Source organism: Anolis sagrei, chromosome 3, assembly GCF_037176765.1.
Source record: "Anolis sagrei isolate rAnoSag1 chromosome 3, rAnoSag1.mat, whole genome shotgun sequence".
NCBI classification, from domain to species: Eukaryota; Metazoa; Chordata; class Lepidosauria; order Squamata; family Dactyloidae; genus Anolis; species Anolis sagrei.
The window spans coordinates 170,121,303-170,147,878 of NC_090023.1; the positions used below are offsets into that span (position 1 = coordinate 170,121,303).

Genomic DNA, 26,576 nt, shown 5'->3' on the forward strand with positions numbered 1-26,576 from the left:
ATAACAAGTTAAACATGAGCCAACAATGTGATGTGGCAGCAAAAAAAGCCAATGGGATTTTGGCCTGCATCAATAGGAGCATAGTGTCTAGATCTAGGGAAGTAATGCTACCCCTCTATTCCGCTTTGGTTAGACCCAGAGGCGGCCCTAGGTAATTTTCAACAGTAAGCAACCCCCCAACCAATCACTGATATATATTTTTCTGTTCGTCGTGGGAGTTCTGTGTGCTATATTAGGTTCAATTCCATCATGGTCTTTGATTGTAGGTGAACTATACATGCCAGTAACTACAACTCACATATGTCAAGGTCTATTTCCCCCCAAAAGCACCTCAAGAGCGCCCCTGGGCAAAATCAACTATACTGCAAAGACTTACTTTGCGTAATGTGTTGAGCCGCCTCTGGTTAGACCACACCTGGAATATTGTGTCCAATTCTGGGCAGCACAATTGAAGAGAGATATTGACAAGCTGGAATGTGTCCAGAGGAAGGCGACTAAAATGATCAAGGGTCTGGAGAACAAGCCCTATGAGGAGCGGCTTAAGGAGCTAGCCTGAAGAAGAGAAGGCTGAGAGAAGATATGATAGCCATGTATAAATATGTGAGAGGAAGCCACAGGGAGGAGGGAGCAAGCTTGTTTTCTGCTTCCCTGGAGACTAGGACGAGGAACAATGGCTTCAAATGACAACAGAGGAGATTCCATCTGAACATGAGGAAGAACTTCCTGACTGTGAGATCCATTCAGCAGTGGAACTCTCTGCCCTGGAGTGTGGAGGAGGCTCTTTCTTTGGAAGCTTTTAAACAGAGGCTGGATGGCCATCTGTCAGGGGTGATTTGAATGCAATATTCCTGCTTCTTGGCAGGGGGTTGGACTGGATGGCCCATGATGTCTCTCCCAACTCTTTGATTCTATGATTCTATCCCCTCTATTCTGCCTTGGATAGACCACACCTGGAATATTGTGTCCAATTCTGGGCACCACAATTGAAGAGAGATGATAACAAGCTGGAATGTGTCCAGAGGAGGGTGACTAAAATGATCAAGGGTCTGGAGAACAAGCCCTATGAGGAGTGGCTTAATGAGCTGGGCATGTTTAGCTTGAAGAAGAGAAGGCTGAGAGGAGATATGATAGCTATGTATAAATATGTGAGAGGATGCAGATCACCAGACTGGGCCAGAGCAACGTGTGGCAGGGGACCGCTAGTAAGTGTATTTGTGGTGGAGGCTCCTTCTTTGGAGGCTTTTAAACAGAGGCTGGATGGCCATCTGTCAGGGGTGATTTGAATGCAATATTCCTGCTTCTTGGCAGGGGGTTGGACTGGATGGCCCATGAGGTCTCTTCTAACTCTATGATTCTATGACTAGATAGAATAAATCATTTATTGAGCTGTTTTATCCTGGTTTTAATCTTATTCGATGGTGTTCTAACTTTAGCACTGCATGCACGTTTAATAGATAGACAGACAACATAGATAAAACTGTGCTTGTGTGTGTGTGTATTTAAAATGGTTGTTAACTGCTTTCAAGAATGATTGACAACTGGGAAACAGAGGGAGAAAATGTGGAGGCCATGACAGACTTTGTATTTCTAGGAGCCAAGATGACTGCAGATGCAGACTGTAGCCAGGAAATCAGGAGACCCTTACTTTTTGGGAGGAGAGTAGTGTCCAATCTCGATAAAATAGTAGAGACATCAGACTGGCAACAAAGATCCGCCTAGTCAAAGCCATAGTATTCCCTGTAGTAACCTACAGATGTGAGAGCTGGACCTTAGGGAAGGCTGAGCGAAGGAAGATAGATGCTTTTGAGCTGTGGTGCTGGAGGAAAGTTCTGAGAGTGCCTTGGGCTGCCAGAAGATCCAACCAGTCCATCCTCCAGGAAATAAAGCCCGACTGCTCATTGGAGGGAAGGATACTAGAGACAAAGTTGAAGTACTTTGGCCACATCATGAGGAGACAGGAAAGCCTAGAGAAGACAGTTATGCTGGGGAAAGTGGAAGGCAAAAGGAAGAGGGGCCGACCAAGGGCAAGATGGATGGATGGCATCCTTGAAGTGACTGAACTGACCTTGAAGGAGCTGGGGGTGGTGACGGCCGACAGGGAGCTCTGGCGTGGGCTGGTCCATGGGGTCACGAAGAGTCGGAGACGACTGAACGAATGAACAACAATAACAACAACATTAAGGGGTCACGGCATTAGGATTGTTGAGAACCATTGTTCTAGAGGCATTTTCTCCTGACGTTTCGCCTGCATCTATGGCAAGCATAGATAAAACTGTGCTTGTGCGTGTGTGTATTTACAATGGTTGTAAACTGCTTTCAGGCCAAAAAAAACCCTGCTAGATATCCATCATCATAAATTAGCAAGGGTCACGTGACGGCAGCCTCCTCAGCACACCCTCCCCTCTCCTGCCGCCTTCTCCCGCGGGCGCGAGCTCAGGCGCGCTCCCGTCATCGTCTTTACTTCAACCCTGCCCCTTGCTCGCTCTCGGTCACGTGACTCGGTTTGTTGTCGTCGCCGCCGCCTCTGCTGAGGCGGCCCGGCCTTGTGTGGGCGTCGGCGAGGTCACGTGTCGCGCGAGGGGAGGGGGGAAGAGGAGGGGGGAAGAGGAGGAGGGCATCTCTGCCTCTTTCTTTCGTCAACAGCCGCTGGGAGAAGGGGAGGGGGAGGAGGGAAGAGGAAGAGAGGGAGGGGGGAAGAAAGGAGGGAGCCTCCGCTCCTGCTCCAAGATGGCGGACGAGGAGGCGCCGCGCCTCCAGCCCCGCGGCGGCCTCAGTCCCGAGCCGGCTCCGAAGCGCCTTCGACGGGGCTCGGCTGAGGAGGAGGCCGTCGCCGAAGGAGCCGCGGCGGAGGAGGCCCCCTCAGGCGGGAAGGAGGCCGCAGGAGGCGACGACAGGGGATGGAGCCTCCCCGAGAACGGGCCGAGGCGGTGGGGCCTGGGCCGAAGGGAAGAAGAGGAGGAGGAGGAGCGCCAACCGCCGCGGCTGAGCGGAGGGGAGGAGGCGGGGGCGGCGCGCGCCGGAGAGGAGGCCGCGTCGGGGCCGGCCATTGGCTGCGGGGCGGCGCAGTCTGCCAACGGAGAGGCCCAGCAAGGAGGAGGAGAGGCCGGTGAGTCTTCTGCGGGGTGGCCTCTCTAGCACAGTGGTTCTCAACCTGGGGGTCGGGACTCCTGGAGGGGTCGCGAGGGGGTGTCAGAGGGGTCACCAAAGACCACCAGAAAACACAGAATTTTCTGTATTGTCGAAGGCTTTCATGGCTGGAATCACTCAGTTCTTGTGGGTTTTTTCGGGCTATATGGCCATGTTCTAGGGGCATTTCTCCTGACGTTTCGCCTGCATCTATGGCAAGCATCCTCAGAGGTGAGGTCTGCTGGAGCTGGGAAAAAAGGGGGTTTATATATCTGTGGAATGACCAGGGTGACACAAAGGGCTTTTGTAAGTTGGGCTAGGTGTGAATCTTTTAACTGACCACCTGATTAGCATACAATGGGCTGAATGTGCCTGGAGCAAACACCTTCACCATTTGGAGCCATGGAGAAGAAGAACTCAACAGGTTCCTGGACCATCTTAACAGCATCCACCCAAACATCCAGTTCACTATGGAAAAAGAAAAGGAAGGAAGACTTCCTTTTCTAGATGTCCTAGTCATCCGTAAACCAGATCAACAATTGGGTGACACCGTTTACAGAAAACCCACACACAGAGATAGATATCTACATAAAAACTCGAACCATCACCCAAGTCAAAAAAGAAGCACCATGAAAGCCTTGAGTACTGACCACCTTAAGTAGCATTTGAGGGCTTTGCAGTGCCTGGGGGAATCTTTTGTTGAGAGGTGTTAAGATGTGCCTGGTTGTTTCCTCTCTGCTTTTTTGCTGTTATAATTTTAGAGTTTTTTAATACTGGTAGCCAGATTTTGTTCATTTTCATGGTCTCTTCCTTTCTGTTGAAATTGTCCACATGCTTGTGGATTTCAGTGGCTTCTCTGTGTAGTCTGACATGGTGGTTGTGAGAGTGGTCCAGCATTTTTGTGTTCTCAAATAAAATGCCATGTCCCGGTTGGTTCATCAGGTGCTCTGCTATGGCTGATTTCTCTGGTTGGAGTAGTCTGCAGTGCCTTTCATGTTCCTTGATGCGTGTCTGGGCGCTGCGTTTGGTGGTCCCTATGTAGACTAAAAAGAATTCTGTGTTAAACTGATAGTCTACTGTGTTCAACAGATTATTTAATTTGCTTTCTTTAATTTTCAGCTATTATGCAAAGTGTGTGAACTCTTACATCATTTCCCCCTTTGTATGGTGCAGATCATTTATATTCAAAGTATCAATCTATTTATTTAATTAGTAAAAGGTAAAGGTTTCCCCTGACATGAAGTCCAATCGTGTCCGACTCGGGTGTGGTGCTCATCTCCATTTCTAAGCCGAAGAGCCGGTGTTGTCCATAGACACTTCCAAGGTTTTGAACTGTTGGCAAAAGCTGGGGCTGACAACGGAAGCTCACGCTGTGCCCCGGATTCAAACCTGCGATCTTTTGGTCAACAAGCTCAGCAGCTCAGCGCTTTAACCCACTGCGCCGCCCGTCTGCTTTCTTCACCCACGTCTGAATGAAATTCTGCATGAAGCTGAAACATTCACACCTAGTTCCAACAGACAAGAGTTCTTTGTCCCACCCTGGAGTGCCTGCAGTGCTTTCATGTTATTTGAGAACGCAAAAATGCTCGACCACTCTCACAACCACCATGTCAGACTACACAGAGAAGCCATTGAAATCCACAAACATGTGGACAATTTCAACAGAAAGGAAGAAACCATGAAAATGAACAAAATCTGGCTACCAGTATTAAAAAATTCTAAAATTGCAACAGCAAAAAACAGCAGAGAGAAAAACAGGCAGGGACATCTAATCACCTTTCAAGAAGAGTTTGCTCCAGGCACAGTCAGCCCATTGTATGCTAATCAAGGTGGTCAGTGGAAAGACTCACACCCAGCCCAACTTACAAAAGCCCTTTGTCTCACCCTGGTCATTCCACAGATATATAAACCCCTTTTTTCCCATTTCCAGCAGACCTCACCTCTGAGGATGCTTGCCATAGATGCAGGCGAAACGTCAGGAGAAATGCCTCTAGAACATGGCCATATAGCCCGAAAAAACCCACAAGAACAGAATTTTCTGTTGGTCATGGAGGTTCTGTGTGGGAAGTTTGGCCCAATTCAATCGTTGGTAGGGTTCAGAATGCTCTTTGATTGTAGGTGAACAACTCTCAAATGTCAAGCTCTATTTTCTCCAAACTCCAACAGTGGTTACATTTGGGAATATTAAGAATCCGTGCCAAGTTTGGTCCAGATCCATCATTGTTTGAGTCCACAGTGCTCTCCGGATGTAGGTGAACTACAACTCCCAAACTCAAGGTCAATGCCCACCAAACCCTTCCAGTATTTTCTGTTGGTCATGGGAGTTCTGTGTGCCAAGTTTGATTCAATTCCATCGTTAATGGAGTTCAGAATGCACTCTGATTGTAGGTGAACTATAAATCCCAGCAACTACAACTCCCACAGGACAAAATCAATACCCTCCCCCAATCCCACCAGTATTCAAATTTGGGTGTATTGAGTATTTGTGCCAAATTTGGTCCAGTGACCTAAAATACATCCTGCATCTCAGATATTTACATTACGATTCATAACAGCAGCAAAATGACAGTTATGAAGTAGCAATGAAACTATTTTTATGGTTGAGGGTCACCATAACATGAGGAAGCGTATTAAAGGGTCGTGGCATTAGGAAGGCTGAGAACCACTGCTTTAGCACCTTCACTGGGACTCTGAGGGGAGAGAGTGGGGCTTGCCCAACGTCACCTTCCACGGCTTCCGTGGCTCAAACCCTGGTTCCCAGGCTTGCAGGGAGGCGTCCACACTGTACACCAGGCATAGGCAAAGTGGGGCCCTCCAGGTGTTTAGGACTTCAACTCCCACAATTCCTAACAGTAGGAATTGCACGAGTTGGAAGTCCAAAACACCTGGAGGGCCCAAATTTGCCCTTGCCTGCTGTAGAACCACTTTACTTACTTACTTAGGCGATCCCTCGTTGGACGAGTAAGATAGTCTTCCATTATGGGTTTCCTTGTGGATACGAATCTGTGGAGTCCTATTCTTGACCCGCATCTTCTCCCACAGTGAAGGCATTGGTTTCCAGGTGGAAGGTGGTCCCGGTCGGGGTTGGCTTGACGCGCCTTCCTCCTGGCACGTTTCTCTCTTTCACCCTCCACTCGTGCCTCCTCCAATTCTGCAGCACTGCTGGTCACAGCTGACCTCCAGCTGGAGCGCTCAAGGGCCAGGGCTTCCCAGTTCTCAGTATCTATGACAGAGATTTTAAGGTTGGCTTTGAGGCCATCTTTAAATCTCTTTTCCTGTCCACCAACGTTCCGTTTTCCGTTCTTAAGTTCAGAGTAGAGCAACTGCTTTGGGAGACGGTGATCAGGCATCCGGACAACGTGGCCAGTCCAGCGGAGTTGATGGCAGAGGACTACCGCTTCAATGCTGGTGGTCTTTGCTTCTTCCAGCACACTGACATTTGTCTGCTTGTCTTCCCAAGAGATTTGCAGGATTTTCCGGAGGCAGCGCTGATGGAATCGTTCCAGGAGTTCCAGAAGCACTTTGGCCTCCTTTTCACTGCCCTGGCTCAATGCTGTGGGGATTCTGGGATGTGTAGTTTGCAAAAGGCTTGCAAAAAAAATGGCAACTCTCTGATCCCACAGTATTGAGTCCTGTGTCTCTTAGGCCCTGGCTCCTTTCTTGGTCTTGAAAGGAGCAATGTTTCAGCTGAGTTTCATTTCAGCACCTCGGAGAGCTCTTTTGGAATGTAGGACCTATGATGCTGTTTGAAACTGCATTATGTGGCGAGTGTAGACACCTGTACTGCGATGCCATACGGTAAAACTTACTCATGTGAATTTACACTCCGGTAATGCAGTGCGGGGAGCCCCCGGTGGCACAGTGGGTTAAAGCGCTGAGCTGCTGAGCTTGTTGATGGAAAGGTCGCAGGTTCGATTCTGGGGAGCGGCGTGAGCTTCCGCTGTCAGCCCTAGCTTCTGCCAACCTAGCAGTTTGAAAACATGCAAATGTGAGTAGATCAATAGGTACCGCTCCGGCGGGAAGGTAACGGCGCTCCATGCAGTCATGCCGGCCACATGACTTTGGAGGTGTCTACGGACAACGCTGGCTCTTCGGCTTAGAAATGGAGATGAGCAACACACCCCAGAGTCAGACATGACTGGACTTAATGTCAGGGGACAACCTTTACCTTTACTAATGCAGTGCGATGCATCAAAAGCCATCTATATATATAAATTTGTTAGGGGCATCCAACGAGGAAACAAAACTCAAAAACCCCCCAACGAAACTTAACCAAAATTCCCATGCCCATAACACAACCCACAAGGTACAAACATATCTACTCAAAATGAAAAACAACACAACAACACACTCACAAAACGGCAAAACAACAAAACTCAAAAAAACCCCAACGAAACTTAACCAAAATCCCCGTGCCCATAACACAACCCACAAGGTACAAACATATCTACTCAAAATGAAAAACAACACAACAACACACTCACAAAACGGCAAAACAACAAAACTCAAAAATCCCCCAACGAAACTTAACCAAAATCCCCGTGCCCATAACACAACCCACAAGGTACAAACATATCTACTCAAAATGAAAAACAACACAGCAACACACTCACAAAACGGCAAAAGAACAAAACTAAAAAAAAAACCCAACGAAGCTTAACCAAAATTCCCATACCCATAACACAACCCACAAGGTACAAACATATCTACTCAAAATGAAAAACAACACAACAACACACTCACAAAATGGCAAAACAACTGAGCATGCGCATTGGCGCCCAGCCGCAAGTTCCCTGGCGCGCGCACATGGCCTTCCGGCCAACGTTCCCTCTGCGGAAACCATGCCCACTCCAAGCCCCGCCGTGCCGCTTCCTGCACACACACACCCCCTGCCACACACACACACAACCCCACGCTCCATCACTCCCCCCGCCGCCGCATACACACATGCAACCCCGCTCCCCCCGCCGCCACACACACACACACGCAACCCCACGCTCCATCACTCCCCCCACCGCCGCACACACATGCAACCCCACTCCCCCCGCCGCCGCACACACACACGCAACCCCACTCCCCCCGCCGCTGCACACACACACGCAACCCCACGCTCCATCACTCCCCTGCCCCAATCTTACCTCCTTTTACTTCATGCCACCTCCAAACCCCACCCCGCCCTTTCCCGCCCTGTCAAAATCTAGGAAAGACAGGAAGGAAGGAAAGAAGGAAGAAAGAGAAAGGGAGGTAAAGAAAAATGGGGAAGGAAGGAAAATTAGAGGAAGAAGAAAAGGAAAGAAAAGGAAAGATGGAAGGAAAGAAAAGAGAGACAGCAGAAGAGAAAGAAAAAGGGGGAAGGAAGGAAAGAGAGAAAGAAGAGGAGAAGGAAAGATGGGAAGGAAGGAAGGAAGGAGGGAGGGAGGGAAAGAAGGAGAGAAAGAGGGAAGACGTGGCAACACGTGGCGGGTAAAGGTTGTTATTTCTATTATTATGATGATGATGCTATTGTTCCTCTGAGACCCTTTTAGGGGGAATGGGAGAGGTGTCAGGTCCCAGAGGCAATGCACTGCATTATTGTTATTGTTATGATGGTGGTGAAATAAAAGGAAATAAAAAGTGAAAGAAGGAAGCAAACAGGGAGGGAAGAAAGGCAAAGGAAGAAAGGGAGAGGGAATGAAGGAAAGAGAGAAGGATGAAACCAAGTAGTGAAAGAAGGAAAGAAAGGAAGAGGTAGAGAAGGAAGAAAGGAGAGAAAGGGGGAGGAAAAGGGGGAAGGAATAGGTAGGGACCTCTCTTTCATAATAGTCCAGATATCTAACTCAACTTTGATAAGTTTTACTATAGGCCACAGCAACGCGTGGCAGGGCACAGCTAGTGTATAAATATGTGAAAGGATGCCAGCAGGAAGAGGGAGCAAGCTTGTTTTATGCTGCCCTGGAAACCAGGACTCTGATCAATGGGTTCAGTTTAGAAGAGAGGAGATTCTACTTGAACAATCATTGAATCATAGAATCAAAGAGTTGGAAGAGACCTCATGGGCCATCCAGTCCAACCCCCTGCCAAGAAGCAGGAATATTGCATTCAAATCACCCCTGACAGATGGCCATCCAGCCTCTGTTTAAAAGCTTCCAAAGAAGGAGCCTCCACCACACTCCGGGGCAGAGAGTTCCACTGCTGAACAGCTCTCACAGTCAGGAAGTTCTTCCTCATGTTCGGATGGAATCTCCTTTCTTGTAGTTTAGGAAGCATTAGGAAGAACTTCCTCACCATTTGATCTCTTCAACAGTGGAACTCTCTGCCTCCGAATGCGGTGGAAGCTCCTTCCTTGGATGCTTTTAAATGGGCTGGATGGCAGTCTGGCAGGGGTATTTTTATTGTGCTTTTCCTGCATGGCAGGAGGTTGGACTAGATGGCCCTTGTGATTTCTTCCAGTTCTATGATTCTATGAAAACATTATCCTATGAGTTTAGATTCATGTAAACTCTCATGAGTTTAGTTTCCTGTAAACTCGTAAGAGTTTAGACTCCTATAATGCAGTGCAATACAGTAAAACATCATCATATGAGTTTAGATAAAGGTAAAGGTTTTCCCCTGACATTAAGTCCATTTGTGTCCGACTCTGGGGTGTGGTGCTCGTCTCCATTTCTAAGCTGAAGAGCCAGTGTTATCTGTAGACACCTCCAAGGTCATGTGACCGGCATGACTGCATGGAGCGCCGTTAGCTTCCCGCCTGATCTACTCACATTTGCATGTTTTTGAACTGCTATGTTGGCAGAAGCTGGGGCCAACAGCGGAAGCTCACGCCGCTCACCGGATTCGAACCTGCAACCTTTCGGTCAACTCATATGAGCTTAGACTCATGTAAACCCATATGAGTTTAGATTCCTATAATGCTGTTCAGTGCAGTAAAAATCATTGTATGAGTTTAGACTTATGAGTTTACACTGAGCATATAATACTGTTTGGAACTGCCTTATGTGGCAGTGTGGATGGAGCCTTGTCTTAAAACCTGTTGTGAAGGGAAGTTGGGATTCACCACCTCCCTCACATAGGAACTGCTAGCCTTGATAGCCTGGGGTCCATCAACACTGTAGAACAAATGAGGTTTGACCCTGTTTGAATTGCCATGGCTCAGTGTAATTGAATCATCGAAGCAGTAGTTTGGTGAGACGCTGGCACTCATTGGCGGGGAAGGCTAAAAACCTGGTGAAACTGCAGCTTTAGAGATAGTGACACCCATGCTTTAGGGTGATTCAATGCACATACTATTTGTTTCATATACAAAATTCTGAAAAATGTTGTGTATAAAATTACCTGCCATGCAGCAATGTCTTAATGGGGGAAAGTTTGGGATATCAGAGAATCTCCTTCAAACTTTGTATAAGGTATGATATGGGTCTCATCTCATAGGAAAATTCTAGTTTCTCCAGGTAGCTCGGGCCTGTGGCAGTATACAAGTCTAATAAATAAATAATTAAATAAAATATTTGATGACAAGATCATATGTTACAACTTTTAAAATCTGACAATTTACTAGTTAAAAGATTTCTATAAATATAAACTTCAGTCATTCCATACCAGATCTCTCCGTGATTATGTCACTGAGAGCTATGCTACAGTGTAAACGCTTTGCCCTCATTCACTCCAGTTTCAATAAAAGTAAGGCTACTGAATCAATGGAATATATATATATATGTACATAATGAGGTATCTTTATGTATATAGATATTTCAAAATCTTTGAATAAGGATACTCAACCTGTAGCATCAATCTTATAGCTGTACTTCTCTAGGGTTGTGGAAGTGTGTTATGTACATTGTTTCATTATTTACCACTGCAAGTAGAGTTCGCACAGTAACATAATTGCTAAAGATCTGTGAGACTTTGAGCCTTTTAATATCCATGTTTGTTTTTGACTTCTTAATCCTCTTGTCACACTGGAAGTGATGGAGCATGGAAAGACAGAAAAATTGTAGGGCAAAGGTGAGATTAGGGCTGTGTTCTAAAGAAAGTGTGGGTGTATTTATAGCCTGAATTGCACATGAAGTTCAAAGCTATAGTTAAGGTTCTGTTGGAACCAGGGTGAAATAGAACATGTTCATGCTTATGGAGAAAACAAAAACAACACTGCATGCTTTCATATTGCTAATTCCAGTAATACATGTGTCCTAGAAAACTTACTTATGGGTTGTTTGTAGTTTTGTGTGATGATAGTTGCAAAGGGCAAGCAAATTTAAAGGGGAGGAGAATGCGTCTTTTTTTAAAAAAAAAATCTTGAAATAACTGCCAAATTATTGGGAGCCAGCATTGCTCTGTCTTCCAGGACTTAGAATGAAATTGCCCATTATGAATAGGGTAACCACATGAAACAATGGATATTATTTTTGACAGTCTGAAGAGGAGTTATTTTGGGGTACCTTTATTTTTAGCTGCTCTGTGACTGCAGAAATTGAACCTGGTAAAATTCAAGTAGCCTTTTGCACTTTTTTTGTCAAAGACCCTTGTATAGAATTTTCAAGAGCACTTGTCAAGTTTTTGTTTTCTCCACAAAGTGGAAGCATAACAACATGACAAACTCCCACCTGTAAAATTTCTTTCATGTAATTGTTGGAAGATAAGGGGTGCTAAAATTATTTTGGTGAAAAATTGGCTATTTCTATAGCTATTAATAGCATAATTATGAAAATACAGTTAATACCCCATTGAAAAAAGTGTTCCACCATTCCTCATAGATGTACCTTGCTGTAAATGTGACAGTGTTACTTCAGTATCCTGACTCTTTTCTTCTGTTCAATGTTGTTTGGCAGATAATATATTTTTTGGTGATGAAATTATTGCAAATGGCTTCCATTCCTGTGACAGTGATGAAGATGATAGAGCCTCTCATGCAAGCTCAAGCGACTGGACCCCAAGGCCACGAATAGGTACACATTCAGATGTCTGTCTAGGGATTCTACTTCATTATCTTTCAAGATCATTAACCCACTTACACACATATGCAATTCTTGCTTTTATTTTCCTAATCAGTACTTCTATCAACACTCTTTCATAAATGAAACATTATTATTATTATTATTATTATTATTATTATTTTACTTATGAAAATGTGGCCCTTTGAACTGTTAACCATCTATGTAGTTTTGTTACACACTTGGAATGAGCAGCTCAGAAGCACTTTTATGAGGGTAAAATTAAACATTACATGTAATTTTGATACTTTTTATTCATTAATTTTCATTTTAAAAAACACTAAAATCAAGATTGCATTTTAAAGTGAGTAAAGCAGTGTCAGGCCAGAGAGGCTTCATCTTTTCCCGTTTTGTTTTGTTTTTTGGTTAAAATATCACCCAACTGTTTTTATTCCCACAAAAGAATAAAGGGTGTCTGAGAAGCAAAGATTCCCTCCTCCTCCTTTCCTGTTTTGTTTTTCAGATGACACCAACACTGGGGGGGGGGGGGGGGGGGGGGCTACAGTTACCAAAATGCATCCTCTCTTTTATAGAATATTAAGAACTGCTACCCCCAAAATAAGTAATGGGGCATCATGCCAGTGCAACATGATTTGTATGGTTGTTGTTAAACAACAGTTGTAAGGAGCTCTGGGGTGCTAGTTGAATTCTTTAGAGCAGATCAATATCAATTCTACTCTGATTTCAACAGCTACTAGAGTGAAAAATGGGTTCAGACTTGCCAAGACCGGGGAAGACAGTCATGAGGATTACATCCAAAGGGTTTTCCTACCACCCGAGGTTTCCTGACACAGATTTCTGAGTTGATACATAGAAATGGTACTTCACCCAATTGTGTTTTGGGTATTAGCTGTATGAATTGTTGAGATGACACATATTAGATACAAACTCTGTAAATAACTCCAAATACACGAATGCTGGAAGTAAGCATCAAATGCTCCCTTTTCAGTACTCAATATGCTTTATAACAGGGGTCCTCAAACTTTTTAAACAGAGGGCCAGGTCACAGTCCCTCAAACTGTTGGAGGGCCGGATTTTAATTTGAAAAAAACATGAATGAATTCCTATGCACACTGCACTCATCATATTTGTAGTGCAAAAAACACTTAAAAACAATACCATAATTAAAATGAAGAAAATTTTAACAAATATAAACTTATTGGTATTTCAGTGGGAAGTGTGAGCCTGCTTCTGGCTGATGAGATAGGATTGTTGTTGTTGTTGTTGTTGTTGTTGTTGTGTGCTTTCAAGTCGTTTCAGACTTAGGTTGACCCTGAGCAAGAGCCGGGTAAATGACCTTGGAGGGCCGTATCCGGCCCTCGGGCCTTATTTTGGGTGGCCCTGCTTTATGATATAGTTAGGTTAGTTTAATTGTAAAGCCTTAGTAATTAAACATTTCTTATTGGCAGAAAATGTCATTCCTTGTAATCCAAGTCTAGTGGTCCCTAAAATAGGTGTTCTAGTTCTGGTTTTTTTCCCCAAGAACAGAGAAAGAGATCTGGCATCAGAGGGCAAAATCCAACCTAAAATGTCCCTGTCAGTCCTCCAGGAAGCTTCTCAGGCTTTTAGGTGAAAAAAGGAACAACATTTCAGAGGAGTATTAGTAAATGGCAAACAAAATGCCCTTCCTGTGGCAGCGAAATCATTTAAAAAAAATAAAATGCTAGGGGAGAGGACTGTTCCTGCTCCTTTCTTTGCTTCCTGGTATGGAGCCTATCATGGCTTTGCTTAAGATGGGCCCAATGCTCTGATCCTGACAATTCTTAAGATTCTTGAAATCAGAATGGATTAGGAAACTCTGTAAGTTGGTGAAACATAGGAGTTTATTAGTTTGACAGATATTCAGGAAAAGAGAATGTATTCTGATTTACGGTTGGGTTGGAACTTTGTGTTTGTAAGAAAAATGTTTGTCTTTTTTATAGGAAAAATGACAGTTGATGTTGGTAGCCCTGGTTCATGTAGTTGATTATTTATTTATTGCATATTTGACACAATTATATCTCACAACTTTTAAAATCTGTACATTCAAAATTAACTGGTAATAGATTACTAAAAATATAAACTTCATTAGTGAAGTTTATTTTTTATTCATGAACCACTTTGTCTCAATTTACTTAAGTCTCAATTAAGTAAAACTACTGATTCAGTGGAAGATTCATAAGTCAGTACATATGTTGCATTACTTCAGTGATTCTATTCTAATTGGTATTCATAACTGAATTTCTCTTGAAATGGTTGGGCTTTAACTTGTTTAATAGAAATGTAACAGACTATAGTTTTGATCATTTCTACTGCCAAATATTCAAGCTGAGTATACTGTGTCATCCAGTTCACAATCATTTTATTTTCTTTAATAGGTCCATACACTTTTGTCCAGCAACATCTCATGATAGGAACAGATCCACGTGCAATTCTCAAAGACTTATTGCCAGAAACAATACCTCCCCCTGAACTGGATGACATGACATTATGGCAAATTGTAATTAATATTCTCTCAGAACCACCTAAAAGAAAAAAGAGGAAAGATATTAATACTCTAGAAGATGCTGTGAAACTCCTACATGAGTGCAAAAAAATAATTGTCTTAACTGGAGCAGGGGTATGTATTTAATGTTGGATGAAATGTATGGATCGGTATTTTAATGTACTACTCCTGGATATTTGTTGTGAGAGTGGATTGCTTTGTGCTGTGTTAGTGTAAATGCTAGTGATGCTCCTAGGCAGATATTTCTCTAGTAAAATGATACATTTATAACACAAACCTCACACTTTTTCTCTCTCTCATATCTATCTATCTATCTATCTATATTCATTCATTCATTCATTCATTCTACTTTTCCAAAACTTGCTCAGAGAAAGGACACATTTGATAGTAGACAGGTGACTGTTACTGCTTTAACAAATGCATTGATTTGAGACATGTTTAATTTTGTGTTGTTGTGCCTGCCTTCCTGCTCTCCTTCCTCTTCGGGGCCAGTAGCAGAGCAACTGCCTGGGCAAGAATGCAAAATGAGCAAGACTGGGAAGCAAAAGAGAGGCCTTTTGCACCCCAGGCAGTTGCTCTGCTGCTTGCCCTGAAGAGGAAGGAGAGCAAGAAGGCAGCCCCACCGGGACCCCTGGGTCTCAAAACTCCCTCAGTTCTCCTCCCCTCGGCAGACTGTTGGCTGGAAAGGTGGATAGATTGCAGTGGGAAGGGAACAAGTGAAGACGTGGGAAAGGAAGCTGGGAAAGTGGAAAGACGGGGTGGGACAAGGGGCAAGACAGGGAAATGGAAAAGACAGGCTGGAACCTGGGAAAGGGAGCTGGAAAAGTGGAAGAGAGGGGCTGGGGATAGTGAAGACTGGGGATAGTGAAGATTGGGGTATGAAGGGGAAGAACTAGACTGGGATGGGAGTGGAAGGCAAGAGAGCTCAGCACAGGCGCGCACCCTCTCCGCACAGCAACCATGCGCCCCTTCCTCTCCTCCTCTCGGAGCGCTCTCTCTCTCTGCACTTTCCTTCCTCTCCTCTGTCTCCCAGCTGGGTTGCTGTGCAGAGAGGGCGACAGAGGCGGAAAGGTGAGGGTGCTCGCAGGTAGGTGAAGAGATTCTTTCAGCTCCACGCCTTCCTACCAGGACCCTCATGCGAATATAAGCCAAGGGAGACATTTTCAGCCTTTAAAAAGGGCTGAAAAACTCGGCTTATATTCGGGTATATACGGTAATAAATGGGCTGATAAGTATATAGTTTAAAACAAAACCTAGAGGTTCGCAGCTCTCCCATACAATAAGTCTTTGGTCACATGTGCTTCTGAGCACAAGCAAAACATTATGCTACAGTCCTTATAAATCAGACATTTTCATGGAAAGCTTACAAAGTTCTAAAGAATAATATTAGCAGTGGTTGAACTATGCTCTGATTTCCCACCACTTCGTCCTTCTCCCCCACATCTCCCTAACCCGCTTAGAAAATGTATTGGCCTGCATAGAAAATGTATTGGGCTCTCTTACGTAGTCTTGCTGCAGTTATAGTCAAAATGTCCTCCCTTATAGTATTTTTCATATACTGAGTAACAGTTACAAAGAAACATAACACTGTTTGGGGTGAAGGGGAGAAGTACAGTTGTTAGTTGTGACTAATCATTTGGTTTTAGTGTGTTGTCTTGATATTCAGTTATTTTGTACTAGCAACTTAACTTCAAAATGTATGACATTTGTAATACTATTAAATCCATTTCAGGTATCTGTTTCTTGTGGAATTCCTGATTTCCGATCAAGAGATGGCATTTATGCTCGTCTTGCAGTAGATTTCCCAGATCTTCCTGATCCTCAAGCAATGTTTGATATTGAATACTTCAGAAAAGATCCAAGGCCATTTTTTAAATTTGCAAAGGTGCTGTTTATTTATCTGTTGTTCTAGAAAAGGGGCATGAGTAATCTGCCAGAAAAAAATTATTTATCTCAAGAAAAGTTTGTTCTCTTGCCATACTTGTTGTGCCCTTATCATGGCCAGCAATTGTTGCTCAGAACCCCCCTCCCCCCATGGTTAAATATTCCACTAGCATATTACAAGCAACTGTTATATTTGCATGTTGCAATTTTTCACATTTAAACAGTATTTAATATTTGTTTAGTAAAATGCAAAAAAAATCCCTTTAGTCAGAAATTAGTCTTATATAATAAGTATTATTATAGATTAGTACCATACTTTTCGTAATTTAAATTGCTGTGTTATTCAGAGATTAAGAATAGATTGTCCTCTAAATAATGTTGCACCTCCCACTGGCCAGGTATAGTGGGAGCTGTAATCCTGAGGCACACATGTAGCCCGGCCTACATGTGTGCCTTTCTATTTGTAGGGTGTTTTCACTGGGATCTGTCTAATCATATTACTGTTTTTTTAAATAATATTTTTCAAAGCCAAAATTTTAGCACAAATTCAGATAACTTCACTGATAGACAGTTAAATAATGCAGTCCTGTACATGTGTACTCAGAAAGAATACCTCTGCTAGACTGTACATGAGATTACACCTTAATTCAGTGGTAGAGGCAAGGCACTACCATGTGGTAACAATTATGGAGCTAGAAAGAAGTAGCCTTAAACCTCCTGAAATGGAGAGTGATAGTTGTTCCTTTTCCCAGCTGCATAACTAGAACACAATAATGACCTGGAAGATCATTGATTGGTGGAAGAGATGCCAAGCTGCCTATGTATCTTGAGCCCAAAGGCACACTCAAAGCTTTGCAAAATAATGATCGTAAAGAATTAAAGCTCCAGCAGCTCTTGAATGAGATACTAGCCTAAGGCTATAGTCCTGCAGCTGAATATAAGAAAATCAGAAGATAACTTCCTTAGCCATAGTGGACAACCAGTTATCAATGAAAAACTTAGCAAGACAGAAGTGGAATGCCACCGTCTTGTTTATGCTCTCTGTCAAATAGAAGTAAATTGTCTGTACATAATTGGAGTTACTTTTAGGTAAACAAAGTCCAATATTGTGCTGTATGTTATGTTTTTCAGCAGATGTGATTAAGAAGTGTGGGTTGTTCTGGAAATGGGAAGGCCTGGGGGGGGGGGAATAGAAAAATTGAGGGGAAATGGGTAAAAAATGGGGGGAAACAGAAAAGGGGGCAGAAAAATTGGGGGAAACGGGGACTGTTTTTTCCAGACATTCCTATCTAAATATGCACCAATTATAAACCAAAATGAAATAATTGCTTTTTCCAAATTTATTTATGTAAATGTATTTACTTTTGCAGGAAATATATCCTGGACAGTTTCAACCATCCCTTTGTCATAAATTTATAGCTTTGATGGATAAAGAAAGGAAACTACTGCGTAATTATACTCAGAACATAGATACTCTGGAACAAGTTGCAGGAATTCAAAGAATAATTCAATGCCACGGTCAGTCAAGCTTAAATTTTCTTCCATACTGAATCTAGGAGTTAAGTTGATGACCTAAGATTGTGTATACTGAATCTTTAAGAATTTTAGAGCTTCCATTACCTAATTATCAAAGAATATATAAGCAACATACTTTCTGCTTGCACAACTTTTTCTTATGCATGGCGTTGTACTCTCCTGGAATTTATACAAGGCTGGCACTAACGCCTCTTGCGCAAGCAGTTTCGTATTGCCTCAGAGAGTAGGGCATCACTTGCTCCCTCCACGCTGAGATTGTGCCTGCACTGTGATGACCTCTTCCTTCCCTAGCCCTCCTTTGTGCCTATCCCCTCCTTTGGCATGCTACACCATCTGCTTCTTGTCATCATGGGCTGATCAGTCACCATTTTTGTACCTGTTCAAAGTGAATATCATGTTTTATTCATAACCAGCACTTTAAAGGTCCTTGAATCAGTTGGCCAGTGATGATAATGCCAATGGTACTGGCAGCAGCAGCTAGTAAGAATGGGAGCTTTTTGCCACTCCAGTTTGGAATTGGATTTAGGGTGCTGCCAACTTCCAGTATTCAAGCCAATCAGTTCAAAAGTTTGCCATGAATTATAAGAGTTCGACATATTTGTTGACATTATCGTAATGACACTCTTCCCCTTTGCAAAATAATGATAGTAAAGAATTAAGACATGCATCATTGTGTCCAATTCTGGGCACCACAATTCAAGAGAGATATTGACAAGCTGGAATGTGTCCAGAGGAGGGCGACTAAAATGATCAAGGGTCTAGAGAACAAGCCCTATGAGGAGCGGCTTAAGGAGCTGGGCATGTTTAGCCTGAAGAAGAGAAGGCTGAGAGGAGATATGATAGCCATGTATAAATATGTGAGAGGAAGCCACAGGGAGGAGGGAGCAAGCTTCCCTGGAGACTAGGACACGGAACAATGGCTTCAAACTACAAGAGAGGAGATTCCATCTGAACATGAGGAAGAACTTCCTGACTGTGAGAGCCATCCAGCAGTGGAACTCTCTGCCCTGGAGTGTGGTGGAGTCTCCTTCTTTGGAGAGTTTTAAACAGAGCTGGATGGCCATCTGTCAGGGGTGATTTGAATGCAATATTCCTGCTTCTTGGCAGGGGGTTGGACTGGATGGCCCATGAGGTCTCTTCCAACTCTTTGATTCTATTTAGTTAGAGGTGATGTCCTTAGACAAATCTAATGTGTACCCCAATTTTGAGAAAGTAATTTAGCCAAAAAAGTGAGCATTAGATTTGAATAAATACGATAATTAGTTATGACCACAGTGGACCCATAGTATTCGCTGGAGTTTGCTTCCAGGATTTTATTTGGATACCCAAATCCCTGGGTGCTCGTCCCATAATATACAATAGCTTAGTAAAATGTTGCTCTTTGTACACACACACATGCAATGCTGGTTGTTTTAGCCTATCAGAGGACCACCCACAGATAAGCATGGGTTTTATATATCCTTGGACAGCCTCCCAGAGATGTAATTAAACAAGAAATGGTTAATTGGAAAATCAGAACAGCAATACACTTTGGCCTCCTTGAATCTCTAACAGCTTGTGTTTATCTGGCTGTGGGTATTATTGAAATGTTTCAGCACTAGATGAGTTGAGATTTAGAGCTTGGAAGTGAATTTCTTACTAGCTTACTTTATCACAGTTTCGTTCCTCATGCCCCTTAGTTAATGTTGCTTAGAATCCCTGGCCCTCATAGAACTGCATATTAATCTACACTTATAGAGTACAGCCTGCATGAAAGTTAGTCTTGATGATTTAAGTAGGGGTAAAGGTACTTATGAATGCAGTCTTTAAAGTGAAATTGTGATTTTGAGATAAGGTGCAAGGAAACATTTATGATGTTTCATTCTTCCCCATTGTCTCCTTGTCTGGGCTATATACTAAGAAACGAATGTGACAGATATGGTCTTTGAATACAGAGATAAATTATAGAAGAAATACTGAAGTGCAAGCATGTTGGAAAGTCAAGATATCTACAGTCACACATGGGTTCTGACCAAAATAGGTTGTGAATTATTTCAGTTAGTATTTAAACTTAGGATACATTTGTAATATCCTCTGATACTCAAATATATCTTACTTCATATCCTGCTATATATATTTCAGGTTCCTTTGCAACAGCTTCTTGCCTCATCTGTAAATACAAAGTTGATTGTGAAGTTGTTCGAGGAGATATTTTTAATCAGGTATGAATGCTAAAGAAATGCTAAGAATGTTGTGGTTTGGACGTTAAAGTATGGCTCTAGAGACAAGGATTTAATTCCCTGCTTTGGGAATTGGAAGGAAGATATCAGTTGTGGGTACCTAAATGAGTGATCCCCAAACTTTGAACCTCCAGCTGTTTATGACTTCAACTCTCAGAAGTTTCAACCAACTTTGTGAACAGTCAGGAATTCTGGGAGCTGAAGTACAAAACATCAGAAAAAGCAAAATTTGGGAAACATTGTTTGAACCCTGCAACTGTTAACTGGTGAGACACATCATTGGAACTAAATGTCTGTCTTTTGGCTGCTGTCTTATAGTTCTTTTATAACATGGGGGTTAATGTACATAGGATAACAGGAGATATCCAGTATGTATTCATACTCTTCATTCTATTGAAATATTTTTCTGCATCTTAGATTGAGAATGCAGCCATAAAGAAAAGAAGTGTGCACAAAGCTCATATTAACATGCAATTGTACTTCTTTCTATTGGGACAGATAACAGCAAAGGGCTTTCTGTGTATTATCTTGGATCATTTTGGCTCACAAAGCTATTTTAGCATGATACGCAGGCATGGAGAGCAGTTTAGAAAAAGTTAAGTTATACATTGGCAAATCTAAAAATTAGTTTGAACTTCACATTAGATAAAATGCTCTCTATATGTCATACCTTTGTTGAACTGAGTGCAGAAAACATTTTGTAAATGCATGTTGTAATCAATGTGGCAACAATTGAAATTTCACCTAGAAATGTTGTGTCTCAGATTTGTTTGTAGAAATTGGACCTCCCATTAGTTGCATTAGTAATCTGATGCAACTAATGGGCAGACATTAAAGCTTCTGCATCTGCCTTAGCCTTTTGATCCTATAAAACTGAAGCCAGAAATTAATGCATTGCTTCTGCATAGGTTGTTCCTAGATGTCCCAGATGCCCACCTGATGAACCACTTGCCATCATGAAGCCAGAAATAGTGTTCTTTGGTGAAAATCTCCCTGAGCAATTTCATAGGGCCATGAAGTATGACAAGGATGAGGTCGACCTTCTTATTGTTATTGGGTCTTCGCTTAAAGTAAGACCAGTAGCATTAATTCCAAGTAAGTATGTATTACTCGTGTTTGGGAGGAGAAGGGGGAGAGTCCAGATTACAAATGTGCTGTATAGTTATGAGAGTCATTGTATTTGGAATGGTTTTCAGTCTAGAAGCATTAGAGAATCAAGTAATGGAAATATGAATATATCTAGAACCAGCAGACTCTTGGGAAGGAGAGGTTGTCAGATGAGATCGCTGATGCCACATCCCTGAAGCCATGGGGATCAGAACAGAATGGGAGGACAATAGAGTTGCAAATAATCAAAACCATGACATATTTAAAACAGATTGTGAGGTTTATTAAGGGCAATAGGTATTCAGTGCATTGTTTGCTATTTGTTTTTATTTTTCCCCTTTAAATACGTAGGTTCCATCCCTCATGAAGTGCCTCAGATTCTAATTAATAGGGAGCCATTGCCTCATTTACACTTTGATGTGGAACTCCTTGGCGACTGTGATGTCATCATCAATGAATTATGTCATAGATTAGGTGGAGAATATGCGAAACTGTGCAATAGTTCAATCAAACTTTCAGAAATTACAGAGAAACCTCCACGACCACAGAAGGAATTTGAAATACATCCATCGGAGTTGCCACCTACACCATTAAATATCTCTGAATATTCTAGTTCGCCTGAGAGAATTGCACCTCATGAGTCTCAAATAGTACATTCAGAGCACTCTTCCGAATTTAAAGCAGCAGACTCTGAAGCTACCTTGGAATCTAAAGAGAACTGTATTGAGGAAAAGTCTCAAGAGCTACAAAACTGTTTAGAAAGTATTGAAAGTCTTCCTGACCAGTTAGAAAACCCAGAGCATGTGAAGGAACAGGGATCTAACCAAGGTGAAAACAAAGAAAGAAGTGAAAAAACATCTGTTGAAACACTGAAAAAGTGCTGGGTTAACAGATGTGCAAAAGAGCAGATAAGCAAGCGGCTTGATGGTAAGTGTTAGTTTGTACTTCAAACTAAAGACTTGTACTTCAGTGTAATTCCAGTTATTAAAAGATTTGTACATCTCTCCTGAAAATTTTGTTAAAAACACTTTGTTACTATATCCCCCTGCCTCAATTGGAGTTACAGTATTTACAGTATGGCCTCATAAATGTAACTAATTTATGAGGCCATAAAGAAAAAAGACTCCGGGGAATGTGGAATGCAGAAGAACTTAATCGGTGTCGTTGATGGACGATGAAAAGCAGCAGCTCCCCTGGCAGCCAGAAAAAAGTTAAATAGCCTCGGTGTATTTGTCTGTTAAACGTTGTCAAACTGGCATTGAATATTTGCCATATATGTGTTTACTGTAATCCGCCCTGAGTCCCCTGCGGGGTGAGAAGGGCGGAATATAAGAACTGTAAATAAATAAATAAATACAGTATTAGCCTCAGGTTTGCACATACCAATAACCCTCCATATTTTAGAAATCCATAGTTTCCATGATTGAAACCATCTCAACAAACTAAGGTTTGATCAAATCAGAAAAAGAACCGGTTTTTGTACATGGCTAATTATTTCTAGATATGATTTTAAGGAGCACTGGAACCAATCTGAAGTCCGTTGCTTAAGGCATTAGTTACTACTAGTACTTTAAAAAATGCAAAACAGTTCATTGTTGTCAAAAGAATCTAATAAATTATTGGTATTTAAAATTTGTAAGGATTTGCATATGTCACGATGTTAGAAAATATCTCTAGTATTAAGCAGTTCATTCAGAACCATTTTCAACTTATTGGGAGGTGTTCTCAACACTATCATACATTTTCTTCTGTAGCATGTAGGGATTGAGTTGATCAGCACACTGAACATCTATACACCAAGGGTTTGCAATGTGGTGTCTATCTGTAATTAATGCCCACTAGCCTCAATCTTCAGCTTGCTACATACAATATGTAGGTTTCTTGATTTGTGAATTGTATTAAAACAGAAATGTATATTTACTTTTTATTTCAAAGTGTGCCATTGTATTTAAAATATGACAACATGTAAAACAAAACTTACTTGGAATAATTTTGTTTAGAGTGGGAGATTGCATTCTCATTTAGATAAATAAATAATAATAATAATAATAATAAACTTTATTTATACCCTGCCACCACCTCCCCAATGGGGACTCAGAATGGCTTACATGAGGCCAAGCCCAAACAACAATTTACAATAAAATAAAATCGAAAACACATCGAAAACGCAAACAATAAACAACAACATAATTACATAAAACATGTGAATACATAGCAATATAAAATTACAATAGGCACAATGACAATGGGTGGGCTACATGTAATGATTAAAAGAAAAACTGATGAAGACTAATTAAAAACTTGGGCAAGATAAAAGAGAGAGGAGGAGGACTCATTATAGTGGGGGTTGTGGAATCAGGCCTGAAATGCTTGCAGCAATTTCAAGAATGGAATAGCCATCTTGCAATGTATCTGTGCCATCTAAATGATTGTTGTTAACTGTTTTTTAATAATTTTTTAAATAGTAAGCCCTGATGCTATAACTGCATCAGTTCCTAATTCAGGTGCATCTTTTTTTTTTTGATGGGGGGGGGGGGGAAGAGAGAAGCTGTATAGAAATAAATGATACTGCCTACTTTGTAGAAGTTTTTCATAATTAAACTACAGAAACTGCCATTCTTTTGGCTAAGTAATAGAATGTATACAGTATATAGAGTGACTCTTGAGAAGATAGTTGTGAAGCTTGTCGGACTGAATATGTTACTGAATTAAGAGTGCCATAAATAGAATAGAGAAATTACATCTACATGCATAATATTGGGAGGGGGTATTTCAGTATTAAGCACAACCCATTGAGGATGAGTAAAAGGTGAGTGTGATGTACATTGATGGACAGTGGTACATATTTTGCCTATTAACTATGGTTGGACAATGGGAAGAAAGGAGAGGGGTAGATAGTATTGAATGTTATAAGCTAAGGAATAGTTGTAACAGGAGGAAAGTAAATAAAGAATGAAAAACTGGGGAATTTGAGCATAATAAATGTAAAATTGCTATAGGACTATTTGAACAGCAAAAAGAAAAGGGAAATGCAGGAGACAAAAGTGAACTATAACTTCCTGCTGCTTTCAAGTTACCAGACAATAACTTATAAACGTATACTTACTTAAAGGAACAGAGTACAAAATATTACATAATCTCAATATTGCATATGCCAAGTTTTATGTTTTGGAATTATTAACACTGAAATAATTGTTCTTAATATTTCAGGTTCCCAATACTTGTTTTTACCACCAAATCGTTATATTTTCCATGGTGCTGAGGTATATTCAGACTCTGAAGACGATGTCATATCCTCCAGTTCTTGTGGAAGTAGCAGTGATAGCGGGTCCTGTCATAGTCCGAGTTTAGATGTAGAAGATGAAAGTGAACTTGAAGAATTCTATAACGGCATTGAAGATGATGATGTTCCTGACAGAGAAGAGGAGAATGGATTTGGAGAAGATGGAACTGACATTCAAGAAACCGGCGATGAATCTGTTTCTTTAAACGAGGCTGTAGGATTTGATCATTCAGCAGACAAATTGTAATTATTGACTGGTATCATGAACTTTCCCACCAGCATTAGCAGTTTTGCATGTCAGATTGAATGTGTACTGAATTTAGAACAAAGAAAACCCTAAGGATGTAATGTTTGTAAACAACTAGGGTAGATTTTCATGCATAGTTTTCTATCTTTTCCAATCAGAATCTATAGAGACACACTCAACATTAATCTTTATTTTGAACTTTGAAGAAGGTACTAAGTATCTTTTTACTGTCACTGCATTCACTTTTATTAAGTTAAATTGTGTGATCCATGTGTGTATGTATATACAGTATTTTTGCTTAACAAATGTCAGCCTAATTTTATTTTTGAACTGTTAAAAAAGCCATTGGAATGTTAATATAATATAAAGGGAACAGCTAATCTAGACCAAAGAATGGTATTCTCGCCTCTCTTGCTTCGTAACATTTGGATTTATTTAAAGCCTGCTTCTCTCTGCTAACTTGATTATTGTATAATTTGTTGTTAAACACTGGTTATTTCCCAAAAGTTACTATGGCAGCTATTTTTTAACAACAAAAAATAATCTTCATATTGGGCATATTTGCATGTGAGCCTATTGTAAGTAAATTTAGCATCACAGTGATACCTGAAAACCCCCAATTATTTAGATAACTAGGAAATGCTAGTTTTTAAAAAATCTTCCTGTGTATATATAATAATATTGGCTTGCAAAATTGTAGCAAGGAAATCATAAGTAAGAAATTCTAAAACGTGGTTTGATTTGGCTCAAAATAGGTATTTAATGCAGGAAGTCAGTATATAAAAGATTTTATGTACAATATCTTTGTCTACACTGCCAAGATGTGAATTTGTAAATGTATTAGGTGTGTATATAATATTCAGAACAAGGAAGCAGTCTTTACCAATTACAAAAGTGTTCCTGTACTTCCAAACAGCGTACACAAATGTGTGTACAGAGCTATTTATGCTTCCAGTTTAACACAGAAAACTTTCACCTATTTTATTTTAAAATACACTACTAGTGGATTTATTTATGCTCAGAGAATTTAATACCACTTAAAGGTACAGTGTTGTTTTTAAAAAGCAGCCACTTGAATTGGTACCAATGCTGCTTCAAGCATGCCTTTAAAAAAAAAAGATCGTGCAGATGTTTCTGACTACAGTTAGTTCCCATCCTCCACTGTTTGTTTCCTCTCTGTCCATTAAGTTTCTGTATTTATTCTCAAAACCACTTTTAACTCTCCCGAAAAAGCTCTACTGGCTAGTGACCATTTATATGCATTGCATTAATATTTATTCCATTTTAAAAAATTGTAAAATAGCTGTCCTTTTAAAGCAAATTAATTCTGCAACACAGCATAACAAAGTGTTAAGAATGGCCCTTTGTGTTCATCTTTAAAATGTTGGCATGTTTTCTCATGGCCCAGGCTCTAAATAATAGAAGTTTCTGGACTACATTAAAGAATGCAATATGTTAGCTTTGCTTGCATGTCAAAATGTATTTGTGCTATAGGAAATATTTTAAATGGAAATATTTTGTTTTTAAATTATTTTTACAGTGTGGATTATTTTCTGCTTTTATATTGTATATAGTGTCTTTTATGTAACCAACTGGCAAATGTTTTGTAGAAGACTGTTTTAAAATGACCTGGCTCTCTTCCTGCAACTTTTGAAATACAAAACCAGTGTTTTATACTCGTACGGTCTGTTTCAAAGTCTATTAAATTATCAATTAACTTTCA

The 26,576-nt window shown here is 41.3% G+C and overlaps 1 protein-coding gene across 1 annotated transcript; it reads left to right on the top strand.

Moving 5' to 3' along the window:
- The first annotated feature begins 2,688 nt into the window (after positions 1-2,688).
- On the top strand, positions 2,689-26,576 carry SIRT1 (sirtuin 1). The gene is made up of 9 exons (XM_060768917.2): positions 2,689-3,106; positions 11,931-12,047; positions 14,450-14,691; positions 16,310-16,462; positions 17,832-17,979; positions 20,119-20,198; positions 21,125-21,311; positions 21,675-22,250; positions 24,534-26,576. The coding sequence occupies exons 1-9, from the start codon at positions 2,728-2,730 to the stop codon at positions 24,851-24,853; spliced, it is 2,202 nt and encodes a 733-aa protein (XP_060624900.2). The 5' UTR covers positions 2,689-2,727; the 3' UTR covers positions 24,854-26,576.